Source organism: Microcaecilia unicolor, chromosome 8, assembly GCF_901765095.1.
Source record: "Microcaecilia unicolor chromosome 8, aMicUni1.1, whole genome shotgun sequence".
Classification (NCBI taxonomy): Eukaryota; Metazoa; Chordata; class Amphibia; order Gymnophiona; family Siphonopidae; genus Microcaecilia; species Microcaecilia unicolor.
In genome coordinates, this window is record NC_044038.1 from 192,945,263 (window position 1) to 192,972,127 (window position 26,865).

The following is a 26,865-nucleotide window of genomic DNA, read 5'->3' on the forward strand; positions in this document are numbered from 1 at the left end:
TGCCTTGTAGCGCTATAGAAATGCTAAATAGTAGTAGTAGTAGTAGTAGTACCTCTACAGGTAGAAGATTTTTTTCGGAAGGAAGACTGTTCCCTACTCTTCTGGCAAGCGTAGGTACAATCCTCCTTCTCAACAGCCTGCGGCCCAGGCTAAGCCCCAGCGCGCTCGCTCTCGTCAGCAGCGTGCGCCTCAGCAAGGCCCCTCGGATCCCCAGCAAAGCAAGGGACGAGCTTTTGACTGGCTCCAGCAGAGCATAGCCGACATACAAGTGTCAGTGCCGGGCGACCTGCCAGTCGGAGGGAGGTTGAAAGCTTTTCACCTAAGGTGGCCTCTCATAACCTCCGATCAGCTGGGTTCTCCAAATAGTCCGGCAGGGATACACCCTCAATTTGACCTCAAAACCTCCAAATTGTCCACCGGGGAGCTCAGTCTTACAGCTTCCAGCACAAGCAGCTACTTGCAGAGGAACTCTCCGACCTTCTCAGCGCCAATGCGGTCGAGCCCGTGCCATCCGGGCAAGAAGGGCTGGGATTCTATCCAGGACTTCCTTGTGGAAAAGAAAACAGGGGGGCTGGTCCCATCCTAGACCTAAGGGCCCTGAACAAATATCTGGTCAAAGAAAAGTTCAGGAGCTTTCCCTGGGCACCCTTCTTCCCATGATTCAGGAAAAACGATTTGGCTATGCTCTCTGGACTTGAAGGACGCCTACACTCACATCCCGATACTGCCAGCTCACAGACAGTATCTGTGATTTCAGCTGGGCACACGTCATTTCCAGTACTGTGTGCTACCCTTTGGGCTCGCCTCTGCGCCCAGAGTGTTCACCAAGTGCTTGGCTGTAGTAGCAGCGGCACTTCACAGACTGGGGGTACACGTGTTCCCATATCTCGACGATTGGCTGGTGAAGAACACATCCGAGGCAGGAGCTCTACAGTCCATGCAGATGACTATTCGCCTCCTGGAGCTACTGGGGTTTGTGATAAATTATCCAAAGTCCCACCTTCTTCCAGTGCAGAAACTCGAATTCATAGGAGCTCTGCTGGACTCTCGGACGGCTCGCGCCTATCTCCCAGAGACGAGAGCCAACAACTTGTTGTCCCTCGTCTTGCGGTGTGCGAGCGTCCCCAGCAGATCACAGCTCGGCAGTATGTTGAGATTTGCTGGGCCACATGGCCTCCACAGTTCATGTGACTCCCATGGCCCGCCTTCACATGAGATCTGCTCAATGGACCCTAGCTTCCCAGTGGTTTCATGGCTGCTGGGGATCTAGAAGACGTGATCCACCTGTCCACGAGTTTCTCAAATCCCTGTATTGGTGGACGATTTGGTCCAATTTGACTCTGGGACGTCCTTTCCAAATTCCTCAGCCACAAAAAGTGCTGACCACGGATGCGTCTCTCCTGGGGTGGGGAGCTCATGTCGATGGGCTTCACACCCAGGGAAGCTGGTCCCTCCAGGAACAAGGTCTACAGATCAATCTCCTGGAGTTACGAGCGGTCTGGAACGCTCTGAAGGCTTTCAGAGACGGCTGTCCCACCAAATTATCCAAATTCAGACAGACATCCAGGTTGCCATGTATTACATCAACAAGCAGGGGGGCACCGGATCTCGCCCCCTGTGTCAGGAAGCCGTCAGCATGTGGCTCTGGGCTCGCCGTTCACGGCATGGTGCTCAAGCCCACATATCTGGCAGGCGGTAAACAACAGTCTGGCGACAGGTTGAGCAGGATTATGCAACCTCACGAGTGGTCGCTCAATTCCCGTGTAGTGCGACAGATCTTCCAGGTGTGGGGCACCGCCTTGGTAGATTTCTTCGCATCTCGAGCCAACCACAAAGTCCCTCAGTTCTGTTCCAGGCTTCAGGCCCACGGCAGACTGGCATCGGATGCCTTCCTCCTGGACTGGGGGGAGGGTCTGCTGTATGCTTATCCTCCCATACCTCTGGTGGGGAAGACTTTGTTGAAACTCAAGCAAGACCGAGGCACCATGATTCTGATTGCTCCTTTTTGGCCGCGTCAGATCTGGTTCCTCTTTCTTGGAGTTGTCCTCCGAAGAACCGTGGAGATTGGAGTGTTTTCCGACCCTCATCACACAGGACAAAAGGGCGCTTCTGCATCCCAACCTCTGGTCTCTGGCTCTCACGGCCTGGAAGTTGAGAGCGTAGACTTTGCCTCTTTGGGTCTGTCAGAGGGTGTCTCCCGCATCTTGCTTGCTTTCAGGAAAGATTCCACTAAGAGGAGTTACTTCTTTCTATGGAGGAGGTTTGCCGTCTGGTGTGACAGCAAGACCCTAGATCCTCGCTCTTGTCCTACACAGACCCTGCTTCTGCACTTGTCTGAGTCTGGTCTCAAGACCAACTCTGTAAGGGTTCACCTTAGTGCAATCAGTGCATACCATTACCGTGTGGAAGGTAAGCCGATCTCAGGACAGCCTTTAGTTGTTCGCTTCATGAGAGGTTTGCTTTTGTCAAAGCCCCCTGTCAAACCTCCTACAGCGTCATGGGATCTCAATGTCGTTCTCACCCAGCTGATGAAACCTCCTTTTGAGCCACTGAATTCCTGCCATCTGAAGTACTTGACCTGGAAGGTCATTTTCTTGGTGGCAGTTACTTCAGCTCGTAGAGTCAGTGAGCTTCAAGCCTTGGTAGCTCATGCTCCTTATACCAACATTTCATCATAACAGAGTAGTCCTCCGTACTCATCCTAGGTTCTTGCCCAAGGTGGTGTCGGAGTCCATCTGAACCAGTCAATTGTCTTGCCAACATTCTTTCCCGTCCTCATTCCTGCCCTGCTGAACGTCAGCTGCACACATTGGACTGCAAAAGAGCATTGGCCTTCTATCTGGATGCGGACACAGCCCAACAGACAGTCCCGCCCAAATGTTTGTTTCTTTTGATCCCAACAGGAGGGGAGTGGGCTGTGGGAAACGCACCATATCCAATTGGCTAGCAGATTGCATTTCCTGCACTTACGCCCAGGCTGGGCTGGCTCTTGAGGGTCATGTCATGGCTCATAATGTTAGAGCCATGGCAGCGTTGGTAGCCCACTTGAAGTCAGCCACTATTGAAGAGATTTGCAAAGCTGCGACGTGGTCATCTGTCCACACATTCACATCTCATTACTGCCTGCAGCAGGATACCGACGCGACAGTCGGTTCGGGCAGTCAGTGCTTTCAGAATCTGTTCGGGGTTTAGAATCCAACTCCACCCCCCTAGGCCCATGTTTGTTCTGTTCCAGGCTGCACTCTCAGTTAGTTGGTAAATTTTTTAGGTCAATCTCAGTTATGTCCCTCGCCGTTGCGAGGCCCCAATTGACCATGGTTGTTGTTTTGAGTGAGCCTGGGGGCTAGGGATACCCCATCAGTGAGAACAAGCAGCCTGCTTGTCCTCGGAGAAAGCGAATGCTACATACCTGTAGAACGGTATTCTCCGAGGACAGCAGGTTGATTGTTCTCACAAACCCGCCCGCCTCCCCTTTGGAGTTGTGTCTTCCCTTCTCTTTGTCTTGCTACATATGAGACTGGCTGGCACGAGCGGTTTCGGGCGGGGAAGACGGTTCGCGCATGCGCGTGTGTTGCATCGGCGCTGCGAGGACTAGCAAAGGACTTTGCTAGAAAGTGTTTCCGATTGGAGGGGCTGCCGTGGACGTCACCCATCAGTGAGAACAATCAGCCTGCTGTCCTCGGAGGAATACCTTCTACAGGTATGTAGCATTCGCTTTACAATCAACAAGCAGGAGGGCACTGGATCCGCCCCCTGTGTCAGGAAGCCGTTGGGATGTGGCGTTGGGCTTGCCAGTTCGGCATTGCTTCTCCAAAGCCACATACCTGGCAGGGTAAAACAGTTTGGCCGACAGACTGAGCAGAGTCGTGCAACCGCACGCGTGGTCGCTCCATTCAGAATGGTACGCAAGATCTTCCTCCATTGGGGGACCGGCCTCCTGTATGCTTATCCCTCCCATACCTTTGGTGGGGAAGACCTTACTGAAGCTCAAGCAAGACCCACGGCACCATGAATTCTGATAGCGCCCTTTTGGCCCTGTCAGATCTGGTTCCCTCTACTTCTGTAGTTGTCCTCCGAAGAAACCGTGGAGATTGGAGTGTTTCCGACCCTCATTTCGCAGAAACGACGGAGCGCTTCTGCCACCCCAACCTTCAGTCTCTGGCTCTCACGGCGTGGATGTTGAGGGCGTAGACTTTGCTTCGTTGGGTCTGTGTGAGGGAGTCTCCCGTGTCTTGCTTGCCTCTAGGAAGGATTCCACTAAAAAGAGTTACTTTTTTTCAAGTGGAGGAGGTTTGTCGTTTGGTGTGAGAGCAAGGCCCTAGAACCTCGTTCTTGTCCTGCACAGAACCTGCTTGAATACCTTCTGCAATTATCAGAGTCTGGTCTCAAGACCAACTCAGTAAGGAATCACCTTAGTGCGATTAGTGCTTACCATCTTCGTGTAGAGGGTAAAGCCATCTCTGGAGAGCCTTTAGTCATTCGATTCATGAGAGGCTTGCTTTTGTCAAGGCCCCCTGTCAAGCCTCCTGCAGTGTCATGGGATCTCAACGTCGTCCTCACCCAGCTGATGACACCTCCTTTTGAGCCACTGAATTCTTTGCCATCTGAAGTACTTGACCTGGAAGGTCATTTTCTTGGTGGCAGTTACTTCAGCTCATAGGGTCAGTGAGCTTCAAGCCCTGGTAGCTCATGCTCCGTATACTAAATTTCATCATAACAGAGTAGTGGTCCTGTACTCACCCTAAGTTCCTGCCAAAGGTGGTGTCGGAGTTCCATTTTAACCAGTCAATTGTCTTGCCAACATTCTTTCCCAGACCGCATACCCGCCCTGCTGAACGTCAGTTGCACACATTGGACTGCAAGCGAGCGTTGGCCTTCTATTTGGAGCGGACACAGCCCCACAGACAGTCCGCCCAATTGTTTGTTTCTTTCGACCCCAATAGGAAAGGGGTCGCTGTCGGGAAACGCACCATCTCCAATTGGCTAGCAGATTGCATTTCCTTCACTTACGCCCAGGCTGGGCTGACTCTTGAGGGTCATGTCACGGCTCATAGTGTCAGAGCCATGGCAGCGTCGGCGGCTCACTTGAAGTCAGCCACTATTGAAGAGATTTGCAAGACTGCGACGTGGTCATCTGTCCACACATTCACATCGCATTATTGCCTCCAGCAGGATACCCGACGTGACAGTCGGTTCGGGCAGTCGGTGCTGCAGAATCTGTTTGGGGTTTAAATCCAACTCCACCCTCCAGGACCCGAATTTATTCTGGTCAGGCTGCACTCTCAGTTAGTTGCTCTTCGTAGGTCAATTTCTGTTATACCCTCGCCGTTGCGGGGTTCAATTGACCTGGGTTCTTGTTTTGAGTGAGCCTGAGAGCTAGGTATACCCCAGTCGTGAGAACAAGCAGCCTGCTTGTCCTCGGAGAAAGCGAATGATACATACCTGTAGCAGGTGTTCTCCGAGGACAGCAGGCTGATTGTTCTCACCTACCCTCCCTCCTCCCCTTTGGAGTTGCGTTTTTACTCATTTTTGCTTGTCATTCAACTGAGCGGGAACGGTCGCGCACGGGCGGGAAGACGGCCGCGCATGCGCAGTGGGCGTACCCTGCGTGCGGGACCGCCCGCAAAGTATTGTTCCAGTTGGTGGGGGCTGCCGTGGACGTCAACCCAGTCGTGAGAACAATCAGCCTGCTGTCCTCGGAGAACACCTGCTACAGGTATGTATCATTCGCTATATGGGGTGAGCATTTTGTATCTGTGTCATCTCAATTGTTTACCTATTGTATTCCACTGAAATTTGAATAAAGAATTAAAGTTAAAAACAAAACACATCGGTACCTTTACACCCCTGGGTCAGGCCTGACCATGATCTTAGACAAGAGATGCAAGCAGAGACTCGGACGTTTCCAATGGAGTACTTTTATGAATCTGATTTGGATTGCTTCTGGCTGAGGATGCACCGTAGGTCCTCATGTAGGAGGTTGTCCCTTGGTTTTCCATCAGACCCCTCCCCTTCATAAGAAAAGACAGTCGTTCCCAGAGGAATTCTCCTTCTTTGACTTTGTATGAGAGATGGCCAAGTTTGTCCCATTTGATTTTAGAAACTGAGGATGAGCCCAGGGCTAAGACATTGGACATTCTTTAATTTGATGTCCCTCCCCCCCCCCCCCCCCCCCCATCACAATGTCAGGAGTAGAAGTGAGCCATTGTTCTGATCCAAGGACCAGCAGTCAGAAACCCAATGCTTCACCTGCAGCGACCACCGTTCCCCAGCGGTTGGTGGCCAACAGGACTTAGGAAGTCGGGTGAGGAAGAGGACACAGCTCAGACAAAAGGAGGCGAAGACAGAGCAGAAGTCAGTACCAGGCAGTGGTCAAGGCAGGCGGCGATCCAGCAGTAGTCTGTTCCAGGCAATAGTCAGGTCAGGCAGCGATCCAGCAGTGGTCAGGTCCAGGCAGTAGGTCAGGCAGCAATCCAGCAGTGGTCAGGTCCAGACAATAGGTCAGGCAGTGATCCAGCAGTGGGTCAGGTCCAGGCAGTAGTCAGGTCAGGCAGCGATCCAGCAATGTTCAGGTCCAGGCAGTAGTCAGGTCAGGCAGCGATCCAGCAGAGGTCAGGTCCTGGTAGTAGTCAGGTCAGACAGAACAGCAACAAGATAAACGCACCAGACATGAAGAAGGTTGTAGCTGAGGCAATGAAGTAGGGAGAAGTTCCTGGTTTTAAAGTGAAGGCGTCTGACGTCAGTGTAGGCACGCCCAAACTGTAGCAGTCAGAAGGGCAGTATAAAGTTTGTTTGAGGGGAGAAGGCTTGGCTCCAAACTTGGTAACTCAGGTGCATGACACCCCCCAGGAAAGCTATGAAAGTGCCCATTGTCACACCCCTCACCTGCAGCGCGCTCCCCGCGGCCAAGCCGCTCCCTGGTCCCACCTTCGTAGCGAGGAGTGTCGGTCAGGCTGGCTGGGTCGGCGCTCCACGGTCCCGCTCCTCTTCCTACCTGCTTCGCCGGCCGTTGGGGCGGCACTGGCACGATGCTCTTGCCCCCCGTTGCTGCTGGGAATGCTGGCCATGTTGGGCAACGCCAGCATCCCAGGACGTGCACCTCTCTTCCGGGTGCGGGGCCCGGGAACTCTGGCCATGCCCCCAATGCCGGAATTGGCCACTCGTGTCAGGACTCCGCCTCCTCCTACGGGCCAGTCATCTAGTCTCCCAGCCAGCTGACTCCTATCTCCTTGCCTCCTGACAACTGATGTTTGTGCCCCTGATTGTAGGGGCTATTTAAAGAGCAGCCTTTCCCCACAGAGATTGCTTCGGTTTCTACTTTGGTAGATTGCTTGTGCTCCCATGTGACTCTGTCTACTATTGCTTACTGCCTGACCTGACCTCTGCTTGGAACCCGACTACTCTCCGCTTTCTGCCTGCCCTAACCTCTGCTTGGAACCCGACTACTCTCCGCTTGCTGCCTAGCCTGTCCTCTGTTTGGAGCCCGCCTACTTTCTGCTTGCTGCCTGACCTGACCTCTGCTTGGAGCCCGCCTACTTTCTGCTTGCTGCCTGACCTGACCTCTGCTTGGAACCCGACTACTCTCTGCTTGCTGCCTGACCTGACCTCTGCTTGGAACCCGACTACTCTCTGCTTGCTGCCTGATCTGACCTCTGCTTGGAACCCGACTACTCCCTGCTCATCGGCCGACCAAATCCCTATTTTGAGTTCTCTCTGCTAGCGGCTTGCCCTGAGTCCTGTCCCTGATTGTTCGTCCGCCGCTTACCCTGGCTACTGTTTGATCCTTGCTTCCCCTTGCTGGACATCCTATTTTACTCAAGCTTCTGTCGGAGCTCAGTCTCACGTTGCCTGCTGTCTGTGGCCGTCAGACCCCTGCCATATCTGGAAGTTCTGCTGGCCGCCTGCACCTGGGAGCTCAACTCTCGGGGAACGGCGGTCCTCTCAGGTGAAGCCTTGGGGTATGCTCGGCTGCCCGGCAGAGCACAAGTTCTTTCCCTCGGTGCTGTGTTCCGTCGGCACAAGAGCTCATGAACATGACACCCATACACAGAATCTTTAACTTTGTACAGATGAAGCAGTAGGAGACTCTTCTCTGTACAGCAGGTCAATAAGAAGGTTGATTCATGCACAGCTTACTGCTTTCGTTATCTCCCATTTAGATTATTGCAACTCTATTTATGCAGATCTTCCTTAGTTCAATCTTTGACTCCAGACCCTTCAAAATACTGCAATTTGTCTGTTCTTTATTGCAAAACATTATGATCACATTGCTCCTTTATTTTATGAACTTCATTGATTGCCAGTTTTGTATCTGGTTTAAGATTTTGCTTTTGACCTTTAAGACGCTCTATTCTATAGTCCTGTATATTCTTCATGTTTGATTATTCCTTCTCTCCGCTTGCTTGATGCTAATTGTTTGTTGCTCCCATCGCCTAAAGAAGCACGATATGAGTTGACTTGGCATTCTGCATTTTATTTTTTGGCACCACATTTAAGGAATAACTTACCAGTGAATATCCAATTGGAACTTTCCCTTCCAAAGTTTAGAAAACTTTTAAAGACTCACTTCTCTCAATTGACTTTTCAAACTAATTCTGAATAATTGTATTTCCTGATTTGGATTGCACACACTATGACTGACGATTTTTAACTGTGTTTTTGTGATTTTCGTTTTGTATTCTTACTCCTTTTAACTTGTGTTTGAATGGTTGTTTTCTTTCCTATTGGAATGACGTTCCTTTCATGATTGTATATTGATATTTTATTGTTAACCGCTTTGACCTATTGCTATGTAAAGGCAATATGCCAAGTTTTAAATAAGCATAAACATTCTGTGTATATAGCTTCAGCTTCTCCACCATTCCATGATATCACCAGGGAGGGAGGCTCAGACCTTTTGAGTCTTTTGGAAAGAAATTTTACCAGAATGCTGTGCTCGCTTCCTGCATAGCTTCTTACTAGCTGTTAATGAGCATGTACTTGCGGAACATTGTACACAGTTTGGTGGAGTTTGCAGACACACTGTCTTGGGAAAAGGCTGATGAACTCCGTCAGCTAGTAGACAAACAGCAGGAGTGTAAAAACTACATGGCCCAAGCAACCTATAATGCTTTTGATACAGCATCTAGGGCTTCCACCATGAGTATTGGGTTGGGCAGATTCAGCTGGCTGTATGCCTTAGTTGTTTAGGAGAAGGTGGTGGATGTTCCGTGCTGAGGGGACAGTCTTTTTGGTGACAGGGTAGAGGAGGTCGCAGACCTCATCAAGAAACATGGACCATCAAGTCACTTTCCTGGCCCACTCCTGGCTTGGCCTCCACATCCAGGAGGTATTTGGTTGGAGAGCAATGGAGGACCTACTATTCACAAAGACATTTGCTCCCTCTCCCCTCTTGACCCCCCCCCCCCCCCCCCCCGAATAACCAAGGATCTCATTCTTGTCCACAGCAGCAGAGTGCCCAAAAGACCTAGCTAGCTCCCCAATCAAAGCAAGGGATGAGCTTTTGACTGGCTCCTGGAGAGCATAGCTGCAATTCCTGTGACTATGCCAAACGACCTTCTGGGAAGCTGAATTTTTTTCAAGGAAAGTGGCCCCCTGTAACCTCTGACCAATAGGTTCTCAAAAATAGTCCAGACAAGCTACATAATCCAGTTGGAAAGATTTTTTCCTCCAAATACCCATTGAAAACATCAAAATTAATCTTTTAGCACCAGAATTGCTTACTGTCACGCCCCTCACCTGTGGTGCACTCTTTGCAGCCAATCCGTTCCCCGGCTCCGCCTCGGTAGAGGGAAGCGTCGGCCATGCTGGCCAGGACCAACGCTCCCATGCTCCATGCCTCTCACAGCTCACCTCGCTGGCCGTCCTGGTGGGGCCAAAGCAGTGCTCCCGCTTCCAGGAATGCCGGCCATGTTGGCTACCACAGCGGCCCGAGAGGGTCTCTCCTTATCCAAGCGCGGAGGCCTGGGAACTTGGATCACGCCTCTGTCCCCCGGATTGGCCATGGGCGGCTAGACTCCGCCTCCTCCTGCCAGCAGACCGATCCTTGCTCTGCCTCCGTGTTGCCCCGCCTCCTCCTCGGGATTAGCTCCGGTTCTTCCTGCACTGTTGGCTGGCTGCCAATGAGAGCCTTCCCCTGCCAGCTGATGCCGTTCTCTCTGATGGTGGGGGGCGAGGAGTTCTCCCTTCCAGCTGATCCTACTTCCCCTGATACCGAGGGCTATTTAAAGGGCAATCTTACACCACGTCTTTGCTTCGGCTTCTACTTCAGTAGGTTTGCTGCTGGTAGTGGATTCTTGGTTTGCTAATCACTTGACTGCCTGACCTGACCCGACCTGACCTCTGCTTGGAACCTGACTACTCCCTGCTTGCTGCCTGACATGACCTCTGCTTGGAACCTGACTATTCTTTGCTTGCTGCCTGACCTGACCTCTGCTTGGAACCTGACTATTCTCTGCTTGCTTGCTGCCTGACCTGACCTCTGCTTGGAACCTGACTACTCTCTGCTTGCTGTCAGAATTGACCTCTGCTTGCTACTTGGTCTAGCCCTAGCTATTGTCTGGAGCTAATCTACCATTGCCTGCTGCCTGCGTCCATCTGACCCCTGTCCGTATCCAAAGTCCTGTTGGCCACCTGCACCTGGGGGCTCAACCCTCGGGGAACGGTGGCCCTCTCAGATGAAGCCTCGGGGTTGCTCGGCTGCCTGACTGAGCACAAGCTCAACACCTGGTCGCTGTGCTCTGTCTGGGCACAAGGGCTCACAGTTGTGACACTTACAAATGAACTTTTCCCTTTTCAAGGCCAATGTAGTTAAACCTGTCCCACCAGAGGAAAAAGGGAAGGGATTTTAGTTCAAGTACTTACTGATCACTGAGACGACTGGTGGATTCTGACCCATCCTAGACCTAAGGGCCCTTCACAAAAACCTGACCAAACAAAGTTCAGGATGGTTTCCCTGGGCACCCTACTCTGCATGATTCAGGAAAGAGATTGGCTATGCTTTCTGGACTTGAAAGATGCCTATACCTAAGTTGCAGGAATTATTTGATATTCTGAGTGGGAAAACACCACTACCAGTATTGCATTCTGCTATTTGGCCTCATGTCAGTTACAAAATGTCTAGAAGTCACAGCATCACTACGCAGACTGGGGATGCATGTATTTCCCTACCTGGAAGTGGCAGGTCAAGAGTACTTCAGAGGAGGGTGCAAAAGAATCAGTGCGCAGAACCATTTGGATGCTGGAGCAACTAGGATTCCTCATAAACTATCCCACATCCCACCTCAGCCTGTCCCAACAATTTCAATTCATTGGAGCCCTGCTGGACATGACTCAAGCCAGCTGTTTCCTCTCAGCACACATTGAGATTGCTAGGCCACATGGCCTGTAATCCATGCCATCCTCATGCATGCCTCAATTTGAGTCTAGTCCAGTTGACCCTGTCTTCCCAATAAACTCATGCCAAGGATGTCATCACTGTCACATCATCTCTGAAGGAATCTCTGTCTTAGTGGCTATTTCACAGCATTCTGTACAAGGGACTACTGTTCCAAATTCCACAGCCCCACAAGACACTGATGACAGATGTGTCCATCCTGGGCTAGGGAGCTCATGTAGGATGGGCTTCACACCTAGGGTTAGTGGTTTGCTCATTCTAGAGCTAAGCTCTGAAGTTTCAGAGATCAGCTGGTTGAATCAATTCAGACAGATAGGTTGTAATGTACTGTGTCAACAAGCAGGGAGGCATGGGATCGTACCTCCTGTGTCAGGAAGTAGTTGGGATGTGGAAATGGGCTTTTCCCCATGGGATGGTGCTCAGAGCCACTTAGCTGAGAGGGAAAAACAATTGTCTGGTGGACAAACTGAGTCGAATAATAGAATCACAGTGAGGCAGTAGAACCTAGCTGCATTGCTAGGTTGCTGGCTCCTACAGTACTGATCATATTCAGACATCATTTTGGAGGAGTTGGACCCCCTTTCGAATCAGCAGCCATTGAATTCCATGAATGTGAATGTTGCCAAGCACAGACTGCTGAGGGAAACTCCCTTGTTCAGCTTCCCTGCAGTCTATATTAGTTTCCCAGTATTTATTTATTTGTTTATTACGATTTACTGTCTTTTTGAAGAAATTCAACTATCAGCTACCTACCTTGCAGGGTTAGAGGGACATAGACTAGGCAGGTAGAAAGATAACACCAGGGTGGTCAGGCTTTGTCTAGATAGATACCCAAACCTACACTCACACTCAACCAGAAGAACCAAGCCTTAGGATTTAACCTGTGGGTCCTGCTTGTCAGCGAAGCAACCTGCTGAAACACTGACCAGCCAAACTGCTCATCCAGGGGAAACACCTATTGGCCTGGGAGCAAGGGCAGCCTAGTTTGATCAGGGAGACGAGAGCATGGCCTATGGAATCTTTCCAGATATCTTATACCAGTCCAGCAAGTGCCTTTGCCTGCATCATTCCTTATAGCAGTGATGATGTCACTGGAACAAGTTGTGTTTCTCTGTCTACTGGCAGGATATCATAAACTCATGCATCTGGACTAGTGTAGCAGAATAATAAGGATTTGTACTTTGAAAAGTATCTTAGGAAAAGTCCCAGTACATACTTACACTATGAGCATATTGTTGAAAATTCAAAAGTGTGCATATAGTTTTACTTGGCACACACCTCTTCCACTAATGCTGAACTTGAAATATAGTACTTAAAAATAAAACCAGTATAACATGCAACAGAGACCAAGAAAGAGTGATGGAAAGACACAGAAATTGTCTCAATTGTATAGAGTGCCACTGGTATGATCAAACATAATTTCCAGTTGCATCTTGATATGTTGCTTGTATTTAGTACACTTTTGTGAATGCCAGAAGCAGACTGTCTTTGTCACAATGCAAGCATTTAGACAAGCATTAAATCTGATAGATTGAGATCATCTCCAACATACCCTGGCACATTTCCGTCATGGTATGTCATTATCCAAGGGTCAATAGCCAATAAAAGTATATATGGCAAATTAATGGTTTTCTTCTTCTCTGGACCACCACCTCTGCTGTTTGTTGTTGCCTGTGTTCCTATTGCAGAGTGCTGTCTCCTGTTTCTTTGTGTTGCATGTCAAAACTAACCCATTTGGAAATATTATCCCAAGCAATTTAGTAAAATACAATAAAGATACAAATGTAAATACAAGTTAGTGACTCAAAGGACAGAGACTGAACAGCCACCACCCAATGTACTTTTTAATATTGTGGGTTTATGTTCATACTTTGAATAACTGTTGCTATATCAAATACACATATTAACACTAATACTTTTAAATTACCAAAGGTCACAGTTGCATTGCGTACATCAGGACACTTGCTGCTGGGAGTTGTCAGAATCTACAGCAGGAAGGCTAAGTACCTTTTAGCAGACTGCAATGAAGCATTGATTAAAATGAAGTTTGCCTTTCGTCCAGGTACACAGCAATCTAGATGTAATATTTATTGTACCACATTGTAACCATCAGAGAAAGCTTTATTTGAGTAATTATTAAATTAACTTCCAGGGAACATAACATAAAAATACTTGTTTTTAGAACCCTAACCACTACTTTGGGAATTGGAATGAAGTAATATCTCAGCCCAGTTCTGACAAGTCTGTTGTGATACGATGGCACATAGTAATTTGCTGTACTCTTCCCAACTCAGCATGTACATCACATCAGCATGTAAGGTCTTCCATGCAGCTTCAACGAAGTATATATTTGTTATTAATATAATTATTTGAATTAGAGAACTATTTTGAATGTTGACCTTCATAAGTAAAATGGTATATAAAACTTTTAAATAAAATAAACTAGTAAGTATGACCTGAGACTTTTAGAGTAGAGACAGATAAGAAACCCAAACGTTCCCTCCCCCCCCCCCCCCCCCCCCCCCCCAATATTCAAAACTATTTAACCACCTAACCGTGGATATTCAGCAGGACATAACAGGTTATTTCCCGCTGAATATCCTCGGCTATATTGCGTGACATAACTGGTTAGGTGCGGATATTCAGCACCAAACTGGCTATGTTGAGTGGTCAAAGTAGGCCGCTTATCTAGCAGGCCTTTCACTGCTAAAAAGTTAATTGGTTAGCACTGAATATCAACATAGCCTGTTAACTTTTTAGTGGCCAAAATAAACTTGGATATCAATTGCGCCACTTATATTCAAAAAAGGACCTTTTTTTAACAGTATAGAGAGGCTGTAACTGTTAACAAAGGAGCTATGTATTGATCAACCTAATTTATATCCTTTCCTAGCATTTTCCCTTTCCCTTCATGTTTGGATTTCATTGTCTAAACTTAGAATCCAAACATTTGCTTCTCCTAAAAGGAAGTCAGACTTAGTTTGTAGCAGTTTGATGGTTAGAACAAGTCTAATGAAGGGGAGAAAAGACTGAGTTAAAGCTATAAAAACTTACACATCCTTAACATAAGAATGGCAGTGTAAGCTCACCTGTCTGCACTATCTGCTGAAGACAGAGAAATGCTAAAGAGTGGAAGACAGCACCAGCCCCCTATTAGAGGAGTGAAGTCAGCTCTGAGTTTTATCTGTGTCTCCATGTCTCTGTCTTCTAGCAGGAGGATGTAACTCACTTCTCTGGACTGATCTGGTATGAATAAGGAAATGTGTACTTTTACTGCATAGAACCTATACTAATGGTTAGTGCAGTGGCCTGAGAACCAGGTTTGAGTTTGATTCCCATTGCAGCTCCTTGTGACAGTGGGCAACTCACTTAACCCTCCTTTCTCTGAGGACAAGCAGACCAGTTGATTCTCACATATGGGTGACATCATCCACAGTGCCTGGTGCGAAATGCTCCCACTGCGCATTCGTGAGTGCTAGACAATTGCCTTTGGTGCGACTCCTCACAGCGTCTGCATGCTTTTTTCTTGAGAGCTTTTTGTGCCTTCCCTCCTGGGTATTTTTTGCTCTATTTTGCCATTTTCCGTCTTCAGGATATTTTTCTTTTCTTCTCTTAAAGTTTTAGTTTCTTTTGTCCTGTTTTTAAGTTTTCTTCATTTTTCTCAGACTCATACAGAGAGATCTAGTACCTGAGAAGCATCAGTGCTGGGAAGATTGCTCCTCCTCCATTGAGGAGGTTCCAGTGCAGGAGTCTCCATGCAGCCAGTACCAGATACCCAAGTCGACACCATCGGTTCATCAGGCTGTCTCTGACCTGACGCCCCAGCCTTTCCCAATGTCAACCCTTGTTGATCGGATCCGGTCATGCTCCAGGAGCACTTGGTGAGGCTTTCTCCAGCAGAATGCATTGGCATCAGGGGTGCTTACACCATCCATGCTTCTACCTGCTGTCTTGTAGGGACCTCAGCCTGTGGTGAGGTCTCCCAACACCGGTCCCAGTTGTATCTGGATTGATAGCTGCCCATGTGGGTACTTCCTCAATGTCGATGGAGGAAGATTCACTGGAGTTGAGAGTGGAGCCTGCATTTCGATGCCCCTCAAGGCAAGGACCTTATTCCTCCTGTTCGAGGCAGGCTTGGTTTTGGCTCGCCCATGAGTTTTTTTTTGCTGACACTGATATAGACTGCTCATGGGCATCTCATGAAGATCCAAGCTACTTCTTGGAGGGGAAGAGTCCTATGTTGTACCATAAGACCCTTCCTCACCAGAGGAGAGGAGAAAGTCCACCAGAGAATCTCTCCTTTCCCGCTTTTGTGAAGGAGATGGCAGCTGCCATCCTAATTCATTTGGAGACAGAACTTGAGCCCAGGGCTGAGGTCCTGGACTACAAGATTCTGCGTGATGTCCAGGTGAAGAACTTGGAGTCCCATTTGTCTGTCCCTGTTCTCCCCAAAGAAAATAGACACCTTGTTTCAGATCCAGAGTTCACTTGGATTTCATAATCCACAGTTGCCTCATTATTCCCTGGTTGTGGAATCCGCTCTCATACAGGCAGAAGTTTCAGAGACTTTGCTTCGTTGCCCACTGGCAGAGAAGCTAGAACTCTAGACTCATTAGGGTGTAAGATGTATCAGGCCTTAATACTCCTATCCCTTATACAGTCATAGCAGCACTACACGAGCCTCTACTTGCAGAACTTGTAGTGCAGTATGACTAATTTGGCAGATTCTCGTCCACCAGAGCAGGCCAAATCTCTTCACCAGCTGGCCAAGTAGCAGAAGGTGTTGTAAATTCTTGGACAGGAGCACTGCACTTGGGGTGCAGAAACCCAAAAGAGAGATACCAGATAGGATGTGAGAGATTAGTAAGCTGGACTCAGGAGAGAGACCTTGGGGTTTTGGTGTCCGAGGATCTAAAGGTGAAGGAACAATGTGACAAGGCGACGGCCGTGGCCAAGAAGGATGCTAGGCTGCATAGAGAGGGGTATATCCAGCAGAAGAAAGAAGGTATTGATGCCCCTCTACAAGTCATTGGTGAGGCCCCACCTGGAGTATTGTGTTCCATTTTGGAGGCCGTATCTTGCTAAAGATGTAAAAAGACTGGAAGCAGTGCCAAGAAAAGCAACAAAAATGGTATAGGATTTGCGTTGCAAACTGTACAAGGAGAGACTTGCTGACCTGAACATGTAAACCTTGGAGGAAAGGAGAAACAGGGATGACATGATACAGACGTTCAAATATATGAAAGTTGGAGGGCAGACTCAGTAGTAATGTCAGGAAGTATTTTTTCACAGAGAGGGTGGTGGATACGTGGAATGCCCTCCCGGGGAAGGTGGTGGAAATGAAAGCGGGAATGGAATTTAAACATGCGTGGGATAAAACAAAGGAATCCTGTGTAGAAGTAATGGATCCACAAAATCTTAGCAGTGATTGGGTGGCAACACCAGTAATTGGGAAGCAAAACCAGTGCTGGGCAGACTTCTATAGTCTACGCCCTGATCATGACTGAGTAGATATGGATGGACTTGAATGTAAATTTTAAGGGGCTTTGACATTAGCTTCAGAACTTTTAGTACAAGAAGAGTACTGGGCAGACTTCTACGGTCTGTGCCCTGAGAATGGCAAGGACAAATCAAACTGGGGTATACATATACTATGTAAAATGAGTATATCTTGTTGGGTAGACTGGATGGACTGTTCAGATCTTTATCTGCCATCATTTACTATGTTACTATGTATGTTACGATACTTTTGATGTGGCATCCAGAATTTCTGCGCTCATGGCAGTATGTCTCTGACTTGGACCCAGTGGTCCAGCAGAGTTTGATGGATGCCATGTGCTGAGGAGATATTCTTTTTGGAGAGAAGGTGGAGGAGGTCACAACCCTCATTGAAAAACGTACTGATACCATTGATACTCTCTTGGGGCGAGCACTTTCTCCGAGGACAAGCAGGCTGCTTGTTCTCACGACTGGGTTGACGTCCACGGCAGCCCCCACCAACCAGAACAAAACTTTGCGGGCGGTCCCGCATGCAGGGCACGCCCACCGCGCATGCGCGGTCGTCTTCCCGCCCGTGCGCGACGGTTCCCGCTCAGTCTTTTCTTTTCCGCGCTGGAGAGAGCTGTGTTCGTCTCTCTCTCTCTGTCAGCCCCGGAAACCGGATCGCGCCTTAGCCGCGAATTTTTTCTTCTTCGTTTGTTTTTCTTTTATTCTGTTTTTCTTTTAAAAAAAACAAAAAACAAAACTTTGTTCCCCCCCCCCCTCGTAAATGTCTAGCAGGGGGGCGCCTCGTTGTGGCCGCGCGGTCGATTTCTTTTCGGGTGTGCTTTTTACCGCCACCATCGACGACTTTGACTTCGCCGACGCGATTTTTCCATCGATGTCCTCGAAGGTCCCGAGTGGATTTAAGAAGTGTGGTCGGTGCGGCCGGCATATCTCGCAGACCGACACTCACGATTAGTGCCTCGGGCCGGAGCACGATACCAAGACGTGCACCTTGTGTCTCGGTTTACGGAAACGGACACAGGTGGCGAGGCAAGTTCTGCGGGACCGTCTTTTTGGAACTTGTGCCAGCCCCTCGACGTCAACTTCGACGGCATCGGTGTCGACGGCCGGATCTTCGGTACCGGTACCGATGTCCACGAAATCGGCACCAACGGCACCGACCCCAGGAGCACAGGTTCCGTTGGCCCGCTGGTCTTCCGGAGATGGCAGGGGTGAGCGGCTGCACGGGCAATCGGCCCCGGTCACTCCCTCTACCCAGGGCCATCGGAACCGAACCCTGTCGGACCCGATCCCTCGAGGCCGAGGGGGATCTACCTTCTCCTCTTCAGTACCGCCGAGCGCCGATGACGGGCACCGGAAGAAGGCTAAAAAGCACCGTCATTGGTCGCATACGGCGCATGTGGCTTCCAGCTCGGGCTCCAGAGAGGACTCGACGCCGAGGAAGCGGCAGCGCGGGAGGAGCGGTCCCCCTCGGTGGTAGAGGTATCGCTGCGTCAGGGCACCGGCACTTCGGTGCCGTCTCCTGGACCCGAGCAGATTCTGGCACCGGCACCTCCACCGGCCCCCTCGCCTTTCCCGACAGCGGGCCTTGACGAGTGCCTCCGAGCCATCCTTCCGGGGATCCTGGAAGGGCTGATGCGCCAGACTGTGCCGGCACCGGGGGTGCTTGCGCCCCCGGCGCCGTTGATGGAGGCGCCGGTGTGCTGTAGCCCGGTGCCGAGGCCTTCGACGCCGACGCCGCTTGCGGCGCCGGTCTCGATTGCCACGCAGGTGGAGTCCCCGTCGACGTCGATGGAGGGAGCTTCATCCCCGCCGGCGTGGGAGTTCACCGCTCGATGCCGCCACCGAAGACTCGGTGCCTCGAAGTCAAGCCAGGCCCGGTTGAGGTCTGAGCTACAGGAGCTCATGTCCGACACCGAGGAGAGGCCTCGTGGGGGGAGGAGGAAGACCCCAGATATTTCTCCTCAGAGGAGTCTGTGGGCCTTCCCTCCGACCCCACTCCTTCACCGGAGAGGAAGCTCTCGCCACCTGAGAGCCTCTCCTTTGCCTCCTTTGTTAGGGATAAGTCTATCTGCATTCCCTTTCCTGTGGTCTCTGTGGATGAGCCGAGGGCCGAGATGCTCGAGGTCCTCGACTATCCATCACCACCTAGAGAGTCCTCCACGGTACCGTTGCACAATGTCCTCAAAGAGACACTGCTTCGGAACTGGTTGAGACCTTTATCTAATCCCACCCTCCCCAAGAAAGCGGAGTCCTAATACAGGATCCACTCAGACCCAGAGTTGATGCGGCCTCAATTGCCTCATGACTCGGCGGTCGTGGACTCTGCTCTCAAGAGGGCACGGAGTTTGAGGGATACCGCTTCGGCGCCCCCGGGGCGGGAGTCTCGCACTCTGGACTCGTTTGGGAGGAAGGCCTACCAATCTTCAATGCTCGTGACTCGCATCCAATCCTACCAGCTCTACACGAGCATACACATGCGGAATAATGTGAAGCAACTGGCGGACCTGGTTGACAAGCTCCCCCTGGAGCAGTCCAGGCCTTTTCAGGAGGTGGTCAGGCAGCTGAAGGCATGTAGAAAGTTCCTGTCCAGGGGTATTTATGACACCTGTGATGTGGCATCTTGAGCTGCGGCCCAAGGTATAGTGATGCGCAGACTCTCATGGCTGCGTGCCTCTGACCTGGACAACCGCACCCAGCAGAGGCTGGCTGATGTCCCTTGCCGGGGGGATAATATTTTCGGCGAGAAGGTCGAGCAGTTGGTGGACCAACTACATCAGCGGGAAACCGCCCTCGACAAGCTCTCCCACCGGGTGCCTTCAGCATCCACCTCTGCAGGTGGACGTTTTTCCCGGGCCCGGCAGGCTGCGCCCTATGCCTTCAACAAGCGTAGGTACACCCAGCCGGCCCGAAGGCCTCATCAGGCACAGGGACAGTCCCAGCGCGCTCGTTCTAGTCAACAGCGTGCGCCTAAGCAGCCCCCTGCGCCTCCACAGCAAAAGCCGGGGACGGGCTTTTGACTGGATCCATGGGAACATAGCCGCCATCAAAGTGTACGTACCATACTATTTGTGTTTCGGTTTTTAAAAAAACCTTCATCAGGGGTCAATCAGTAGTAGCACAGGGGATATACTGACAGACAAAGGAGCTTGTAAAAATGTAGTCTCTTGAATGAAATAAAAGAGTGTTGCCTCGTACCAACAGTATATTCCCTGTGCTACTACTGATTGACCCCTGATGAAGGTTTTTTTAAAAACCGAAACACGGACCGTGTTGGGTCCTCAATAAAGTTTTTTGGAGCATCTCACCCCTGATCCTGGCTTGATCTCTTGAAACTGTGTTTCCACTTGCTTCTCTTTTGTGTTGAACTTTTGTGGAAATTTTTGGACCTTTTATTTCTACGTACCATACTGTTTGCCAGTCGGGGGGAGGTTGAAAGTTTTTCACCAAAGGTGGCCTCTCATAACCTCCGACCAGTGGGTTCTCCAAATAGTGCGGTGCGGATATGCCCTGAATTTGGCCTCCACTCCACCAAATTGTCCTCCGGGAGCCCAATCCTTCAGCTCCCATCACTAGCAGGTACTTGCAGAGGAACTCTCCGCAAGTACCTGCGCCAATGCGGTCAAGCCCATGCCACCCGGGCAGGAAGGGCAGGGATTCTATTCCAGGTACTTCCTTGTGGAAAAGAAAAAAGGGGGGATGCGTCCCATCCTAGACCTGAGAGGCCTGAACAAATACCTGGTCAAAGTTCAGGATGCTTCCTTGGGCACCCTTCTACCCATGATTCAGAAAGACGATTGGCTATGTTCCCTGGATTTAAAGGATGCATACACTCACATCCCGATACTGCCAGCTCACAGACAGTATCTCAGATTCCGTTTGGGAACACGGCACTTTCAGTATTGTGTGCTGCCCTTTGGGCTTGCCTCTGCGCCACGAGTGTTCATAAAGTGCCCTCGTGGTGGTGGCGGCGTACTTTGCGCAAGCTGGGAGTGCATGTGTTCCCTTATCTTGACGATTGGCTGGTCAAGAACACCTCAGAGGCAGGAGCCCTTCGGTCCATGCAGTGCACTATCCACCTTCTGGAGCTGCTGTGGGTTTGTGCTAAATTACCCGAAGTCCCCATCTCCAGCCAGTCCAATCTCTGGAATTCATAGGAGCGCTGCTGAATTCTCAGACGGCTCAGGCCTTTCTTCCCGAGGCAAGGGCGCTGAATCTTCTGTCCCTTGCTTCCCAGACCAGAGCGTCTCAGCAGGTCACGGCTCGGCACATGTTGAGACTCCTCGGTCACATGGCCTCCACAGTTCATGTGACTCCCATGGCTCGCCTTCACATGAGACATGCTCAATGGACCCTAGCTTCCCAGTGGTGTCAAGCCACCAGGAATCTATAAGATGTCATCCGTCTTTCCATCAGTTGCCGCAATTCACTGCACTGGTGGACCATTCGGACCAATTTGACCCTGGGACGTCCATTTCAAATTCCACAGTCCACAAAAGTGCTGACGACGGATGCATCTCGCCTAGGGTGGGGAGCTCATGTCGATGGGCTTCACACCCAGGGACTGTGGTCCCTCCAGGAACAGGATCTTCAGATCAACCTCCTGGAGCTCCGAGCGGTCTGGAACGCACTGAAGGCTTTCAGAGATCGGCTGTCCTGTCAAATTATCCAAATTCGTACAGACAATCAGGTTGCAATGTATTACATCAACAAGCAGGGGGGCACCGGATCTCGCCCCTGTGTCAGGAAGCCGTCGGGATGTGGCGTTGGGCCTGCCAGTTCGGCATGCTTCTTCAAGCCACATACCTGGCAGGTGTAAACAACAGTCTGGCCGACAGACCGAGCAGAGTCATGCAACCGCACGAGTGGTCGCTTCATTCCAGAGTGGTACGCAAGATCTTCCGAGAGTGGGGCACTCCCTCGGTGGACCTTTTCGCCTCTCAGACCAACCACAAGCTGCCTCTGTTCTGTTCCAGACTACAGGCACACGGCGGACTAGCGTCGGATGCCTTTCTCCTCCATTGGGGGACCGGCCTCCTGTATGCTTATCCTCCCATACCTTTGGTGGGGAAGACCTTACTGAAGCTCAAGCAAGACCACGGCACCATGATTCTGATAGCGCCCTTTTGGCCCCGTCAGATCTGGTTCCCTCCACTTCTGGAGTTGTCCTCTGAAGAACCGTGGAGATTGGAGTGTTTTCCAACTCTCATTTCACAGAACGACGGAGCGCTTCTGCACCCCAACCTTCAGTCTCTGGCTCTCACGGCCTGGATGTTGAGGGCGTAGACTTTGCTTCGTTGGGTCTGTCGGAGGGTGTCTCCCGCGTCTTGCTTGCCTCTAGGAAGGATTCCACTAAAAAGAGTTACTTTTTCAAGTGGAGGAGGTTTGTCGTTTGGTGTGAGAGCAAGGCCCTAGAACCTCGTTCTTGTCCTACACAGAACCTGCTTGAATACCTTCTGCACTTATCAGAGTCTGGCCTCAAGACCAACTCAGTAAGGAATCACCTTAGTGCGATTAGTGCTTACCATCATCGTGTAGAGGGTAAAGCCATCTCTGGAGAGCCTTTAGTCGTCCGATTTATGAGAGGCTTGCTCTTGTCAAGGCCCCCTGTCAAGCCTCCTGCAGTGTCATGGGATCTCAACGTAGTCCTCACCCAGCTGATGAAACCTCCTTTTGAGCCACTGAATTCCTGCCATGTGAAGTACTTGACCTGGAAGGTCATTTTCTTGGTGGCAGTTACTTCAGCTCGTAGAGTCAGTGAGCTTCAAGCCCTGGTAGCTCATGCTCCTTATACAAAATTTCATCATAATAGGGTAGTACTCCGCACTCACCCCAAGTTTCTGCCGAAGGTTGTGTCGGAGTTCCATCTTAACCAGTCAATTGTCTTGCCAACATTATTTCCCAGACCGCATACCTGCCCTGCTGAACGTCAGTTGCACACATTGGACTGCAAGCGAGCTTTGGCTTTCTATCTGGAGCGGACACAGCCCCACAGACAGTCCGCCCAATTGTTTATTTCCTTCGACCCCAATAGGAAAGGGGTCGCTGTTGGGAAACGCACCATCTCCAGTTGGCTAGCAGATTGCATTTCCTTCACTTACACCCAGGCTGGGCTGACTCTTGAGGGTCATGTCACGGCTCATAGTGTCAGAGCCATGGCAGTGTCGGTGGCCCACTTGAAGTCAGCCACTATTGAAGAGATTTGCAAAGCTGCGACGTGGTCATCTGTCCACACATTCACATCACATTACTGCCTCCAGCAGGATACCCGACGCGACAGTCGGTTTGGGCAGTTGGTGCTGCAGAATCTGTTTGGGGTTTAAATCCAACTCCACTCTCCAGGACCCGAATTTATTCTGGTCAGGCTGCACTCTCAGTTAGTTGTTCTTCGTAGGTCAATTTCTGTTATACCCTCGCCGTTGCGAGGTTCAATTGACCTGGGTTCTTGTTTTGAGTGAGCCTGAGAGCTAGGGATACCCCAGTCATGAGAACAAGCAGCCTGCTTGTCCTCGGAGAAAGCGAATGATACATACCTGTAGCAGGTTTTCTCTGAGGACAGCAGGCTGATTGTTCTCACATACCCTCCCTCCTCCCCTTTGGAGTTGCGTTTTACTCATTCATTTGCTTGTCATTCAACTGAGCGGGAACGGTCGCGCACGGGCGGGAAGACGGCCGCGCATGCGCAGTGGGCGTGCCCTGCGTGCGGGACCGCCCGCGAAGTTTTGTTCCGGTTGGTGGGGGCTGCCGTGGACGTCAACCCAGTCGTGAGAACAATCAGCCTGCTGTCCTCGGAGAACACATGCTACAGGTATGTATCATTCGCTTTCTGCACCTTCCTCATCCAAGAGGTTTTTGGGCAAGTCAAAGAGAGGTTCCAATTACTCTGAGGCATAGGTATACTCTTCCTCACCGCCCTCAGCAGGCTCCATCCCAACATGCGCCTAAGGCCTAGCTGGCTCCCCAGTCAAAAGAAGGGACAAGTTTTTGACTGGCTCTATCATAGCATTGCTGCTGTACATGTAACCGTCCTGGATGACCTACCGATTGGGGGGGGGGGGGGGAGGCTGAGTTTTTTCCATGAAAAGTGGCCACTTGTAACCTCTGACTAGTGGGTTCTTCAAATAGTCCTTCTCAGTTACTCCTTGCATGGGCATCAAAGACCACCAAATTGGCCTCCAACAGCATCTTACTTCAGCTCTTCTCACAAGGTGGTTCTTGCAGAGGAACACTCAGCAGTTCTAAAGGCCCATGAGGTCGAACCCGTTCCATCAGGGGAAGAAGGGAAGGATTTCTATTCTAGGTACTTCCTTGTGCCAAAGAAGACAGAGAGGATGCATCCCGTCCTAGTCCTAAGGGCCCTGAACAAATTCCTAGCCAAAGAAAAGTTCAGGATGGATTCCATGGGCACCCTTCTTCCAATGATTCAGGCACAAGATTGGCTATGCTCTCTGGAGAAAGGATGCCTATCCACATATGCCGATATGTCCAGGCCACAGGAGGTGTATCAGATTTTGGCTGGGAACACATCACTTCCAGTACCGCATGTTGCCATTTAGCCTCGCATCAGCTCCCAGGGTTTTCACCAAATGTCTAGTGGTAGTTGCAGCGTCGCTACGCAGATTGGGAGTCCATCTGTTTCTTTATTTGGACGATTTGGGTGCTAGAGCTACTAGGGTTCGTTTTAAACTACCCCAAGTTCCACCTTCTCCCAGTTCAGCAATTGGAATTCATTGGAGCTCTGCTAGACAAACAGCAAGCATGAGCCTTTCTCCCTGTGCTGTGGGTGAACGCTCTAGTTGCCCTCACCATGGGTTCGAGCCTGCTAGCAGGTCACAGCTCTGCAGATGTTGAGGTTGCTAGGCTATATAGCCTCCACTGTGCATGTCACCCCTTTGGCACATTTCCACATGAGAACTTCCCAATGGACCGTAGCTTCCCAGTGGTGTCAAGCCTTCGGGAACCTAGTGGGTATCATCCGAGTAACCCCGGAATTGATTCAGTCCCTCGTCTGGTGGACAATAGATCCATTTTGACAATGGGACTTCCATTCTGAATTCCTGAGCCCCAGAATGTGCTGATGACGGATGCATCCCACTCAGTGGCTTCGTCAGGTTGTTAGAGCTACAGCCAACCTTGAACTCTGTAAGGACTGTTCAGAGATTGGCTGATAAACCACAATTGTATCATTCAAATGGACAATGAGGTGCAATGTATTACACCAACATACAGGGGGGTACCAGATCATACCCTCTGTGTCAGGAGGCCATCCGGATGTGGCAATGGACTGTTCAGAATGGGATAGTTCTCAGAGCCACATACCTGGTGGGCAAATCCAACAGTCTGGTTGACAGACTGATCCAGATAATGCAACCACACGAGTCGAGTGGTGACTCAGCACAGATGTTGTCCGAAAGATTTTCCAAGTGTGGGCCCCCCCCCCCCCCCCCCCCTTGGCGGATCTCTTTACCACTCCTTACAATCACAAAATCCCTCAGTACTGTTCCAGTGTCGGATGGCTTCCTGTTTCTTTGGGGGAATGGCTTTCTGTATGCCTTTCCTCCCATCCCTTTCATGGGGAAGACTTTGCTGAAACTCAGGCAAGACCCACGAACCATGATCCTATTGGCCCAGGCAAATCTGGTTCCCGCTTCTTCTAGAGTTATCCTCTGAAGAACCTTGGAGATTGTATTGTTTTCTGACCCTTGTAATGCAGAATGAGGAATCTCTTCTGCATCCCAACCTCCAGTTTCTGGCCCTCACAGGCTGGATGTTGAGAGCTTAGAATTTGCTTCCTTGAATCTACCAGAGGGTGTCCCAGATCTTGCTGGCTTCCAGGAAAGATTCCATTGAGAGGTGGTGTTCTTTCAAATGGAGGAAGTTTGCCATCTGGTGTGAGGGAAAGGCCCTAGATCCTCTTTTTTGCCCTACACAGTCCCTGCTTGAATATTTCTACACCTTTCTGAGTCTGATATTAAGACCAACTCTTTAAAAGTCAATCTCAGTGCAATTAGTGCTTACCATCACCGTGTGGAAGTAAGCCTATCTCTGGACAACCTCTAGCTGTTCACTTCTTGAGAGGTTTGCTTTGACAGAGTCCATTGTCAAACCTCCGACTGTGTCATGGGACCACAACATCATCCTCACCCAGCTGATGAAAGCTCCTTTTGAGCCACTTGAGTCCTGTCCACTGAAGTACATGACCTGGAAGGTCTTGTTTTTGGTGGCAGTTACTTCAGCTTGCAGGGTCAGTGAGTTTCAGGCCTTAGTAGCGGATCCACCTTACACGAAGTTTCATCATACAGAGTAGTTTCTCTGCACGCATTCTTCCTAAGGTAGTGTCGGAGTTCCATCTGAATCGGTCTATCATTCTTTCAGTATTCTTTCCCAAACCTCATTTCCCACCCTGGCAAAAACGCATTGCACACTTTGCACTGCAAGTGAGCATTGGCCTTTCATCTGGAACAAATTCAGCCCTACCAGACAGTCATCCTGCTTTTTGTTTCTTTTGGTCCCAACAGGATGTGGGCCACCATTGGGAAAAGCACAATCCAGTTGGCTGGTATATTATATTTCTTTCACTGATGTCCAAGCTGGGCTGACTCTTGAGGGTCATGTCAAGGCTCATAATGTCAGAGCCATGGGGTGTCGGTATCCAACTTGAGACCAGCCTCTAGAACAAATCTGCAAGGCTGCAACGTGGTCTTCAGTCCACACATTCACATCCCCAGCATTGTAATGTTGTTTTTAGTGAGCCTGGTAGGTAGGGATTTCCACAGGTGAAAATTAACTGGCCTGCTGTCCTTGGAGAAGGAATTCTCCAAGGACAGCAGGCCATTAATTCTCAATACCCTCACCTCACCTTGGAGATGTCTTGTATACCTATATTCTCCGTGGACAAGCAGGCTGAAACATTCTCTCACTGGCATATCACATAGCAAAAAAAGAAAAAAATTTGCTAGAGCCTT

General features: G+C 50.2%; 1 protein-coding gene across 1 annotated transcript in view; it reads left to right on the forward strand.

Moving 5' to 3' along the window:
• The window catches only part of RAD21L1 (RAD21 cohesin complex component like 1), a 744,671-nt gene that overhangs the window by 77,323 nt on the left and 640,483 nt on the right, over window positions 1-26,865 (forward strand). The window contains exon 4 of the mRNA XM_030213443.1: window positions 13,328-13,457. Coding sequence (XP_030069303.1) covers window positions 13,328-13,457 — 130 coding nt within the window. The remainder of the gene's footprint in view (window positions 1-13,327; window positions 13,458-26,865) is intronic.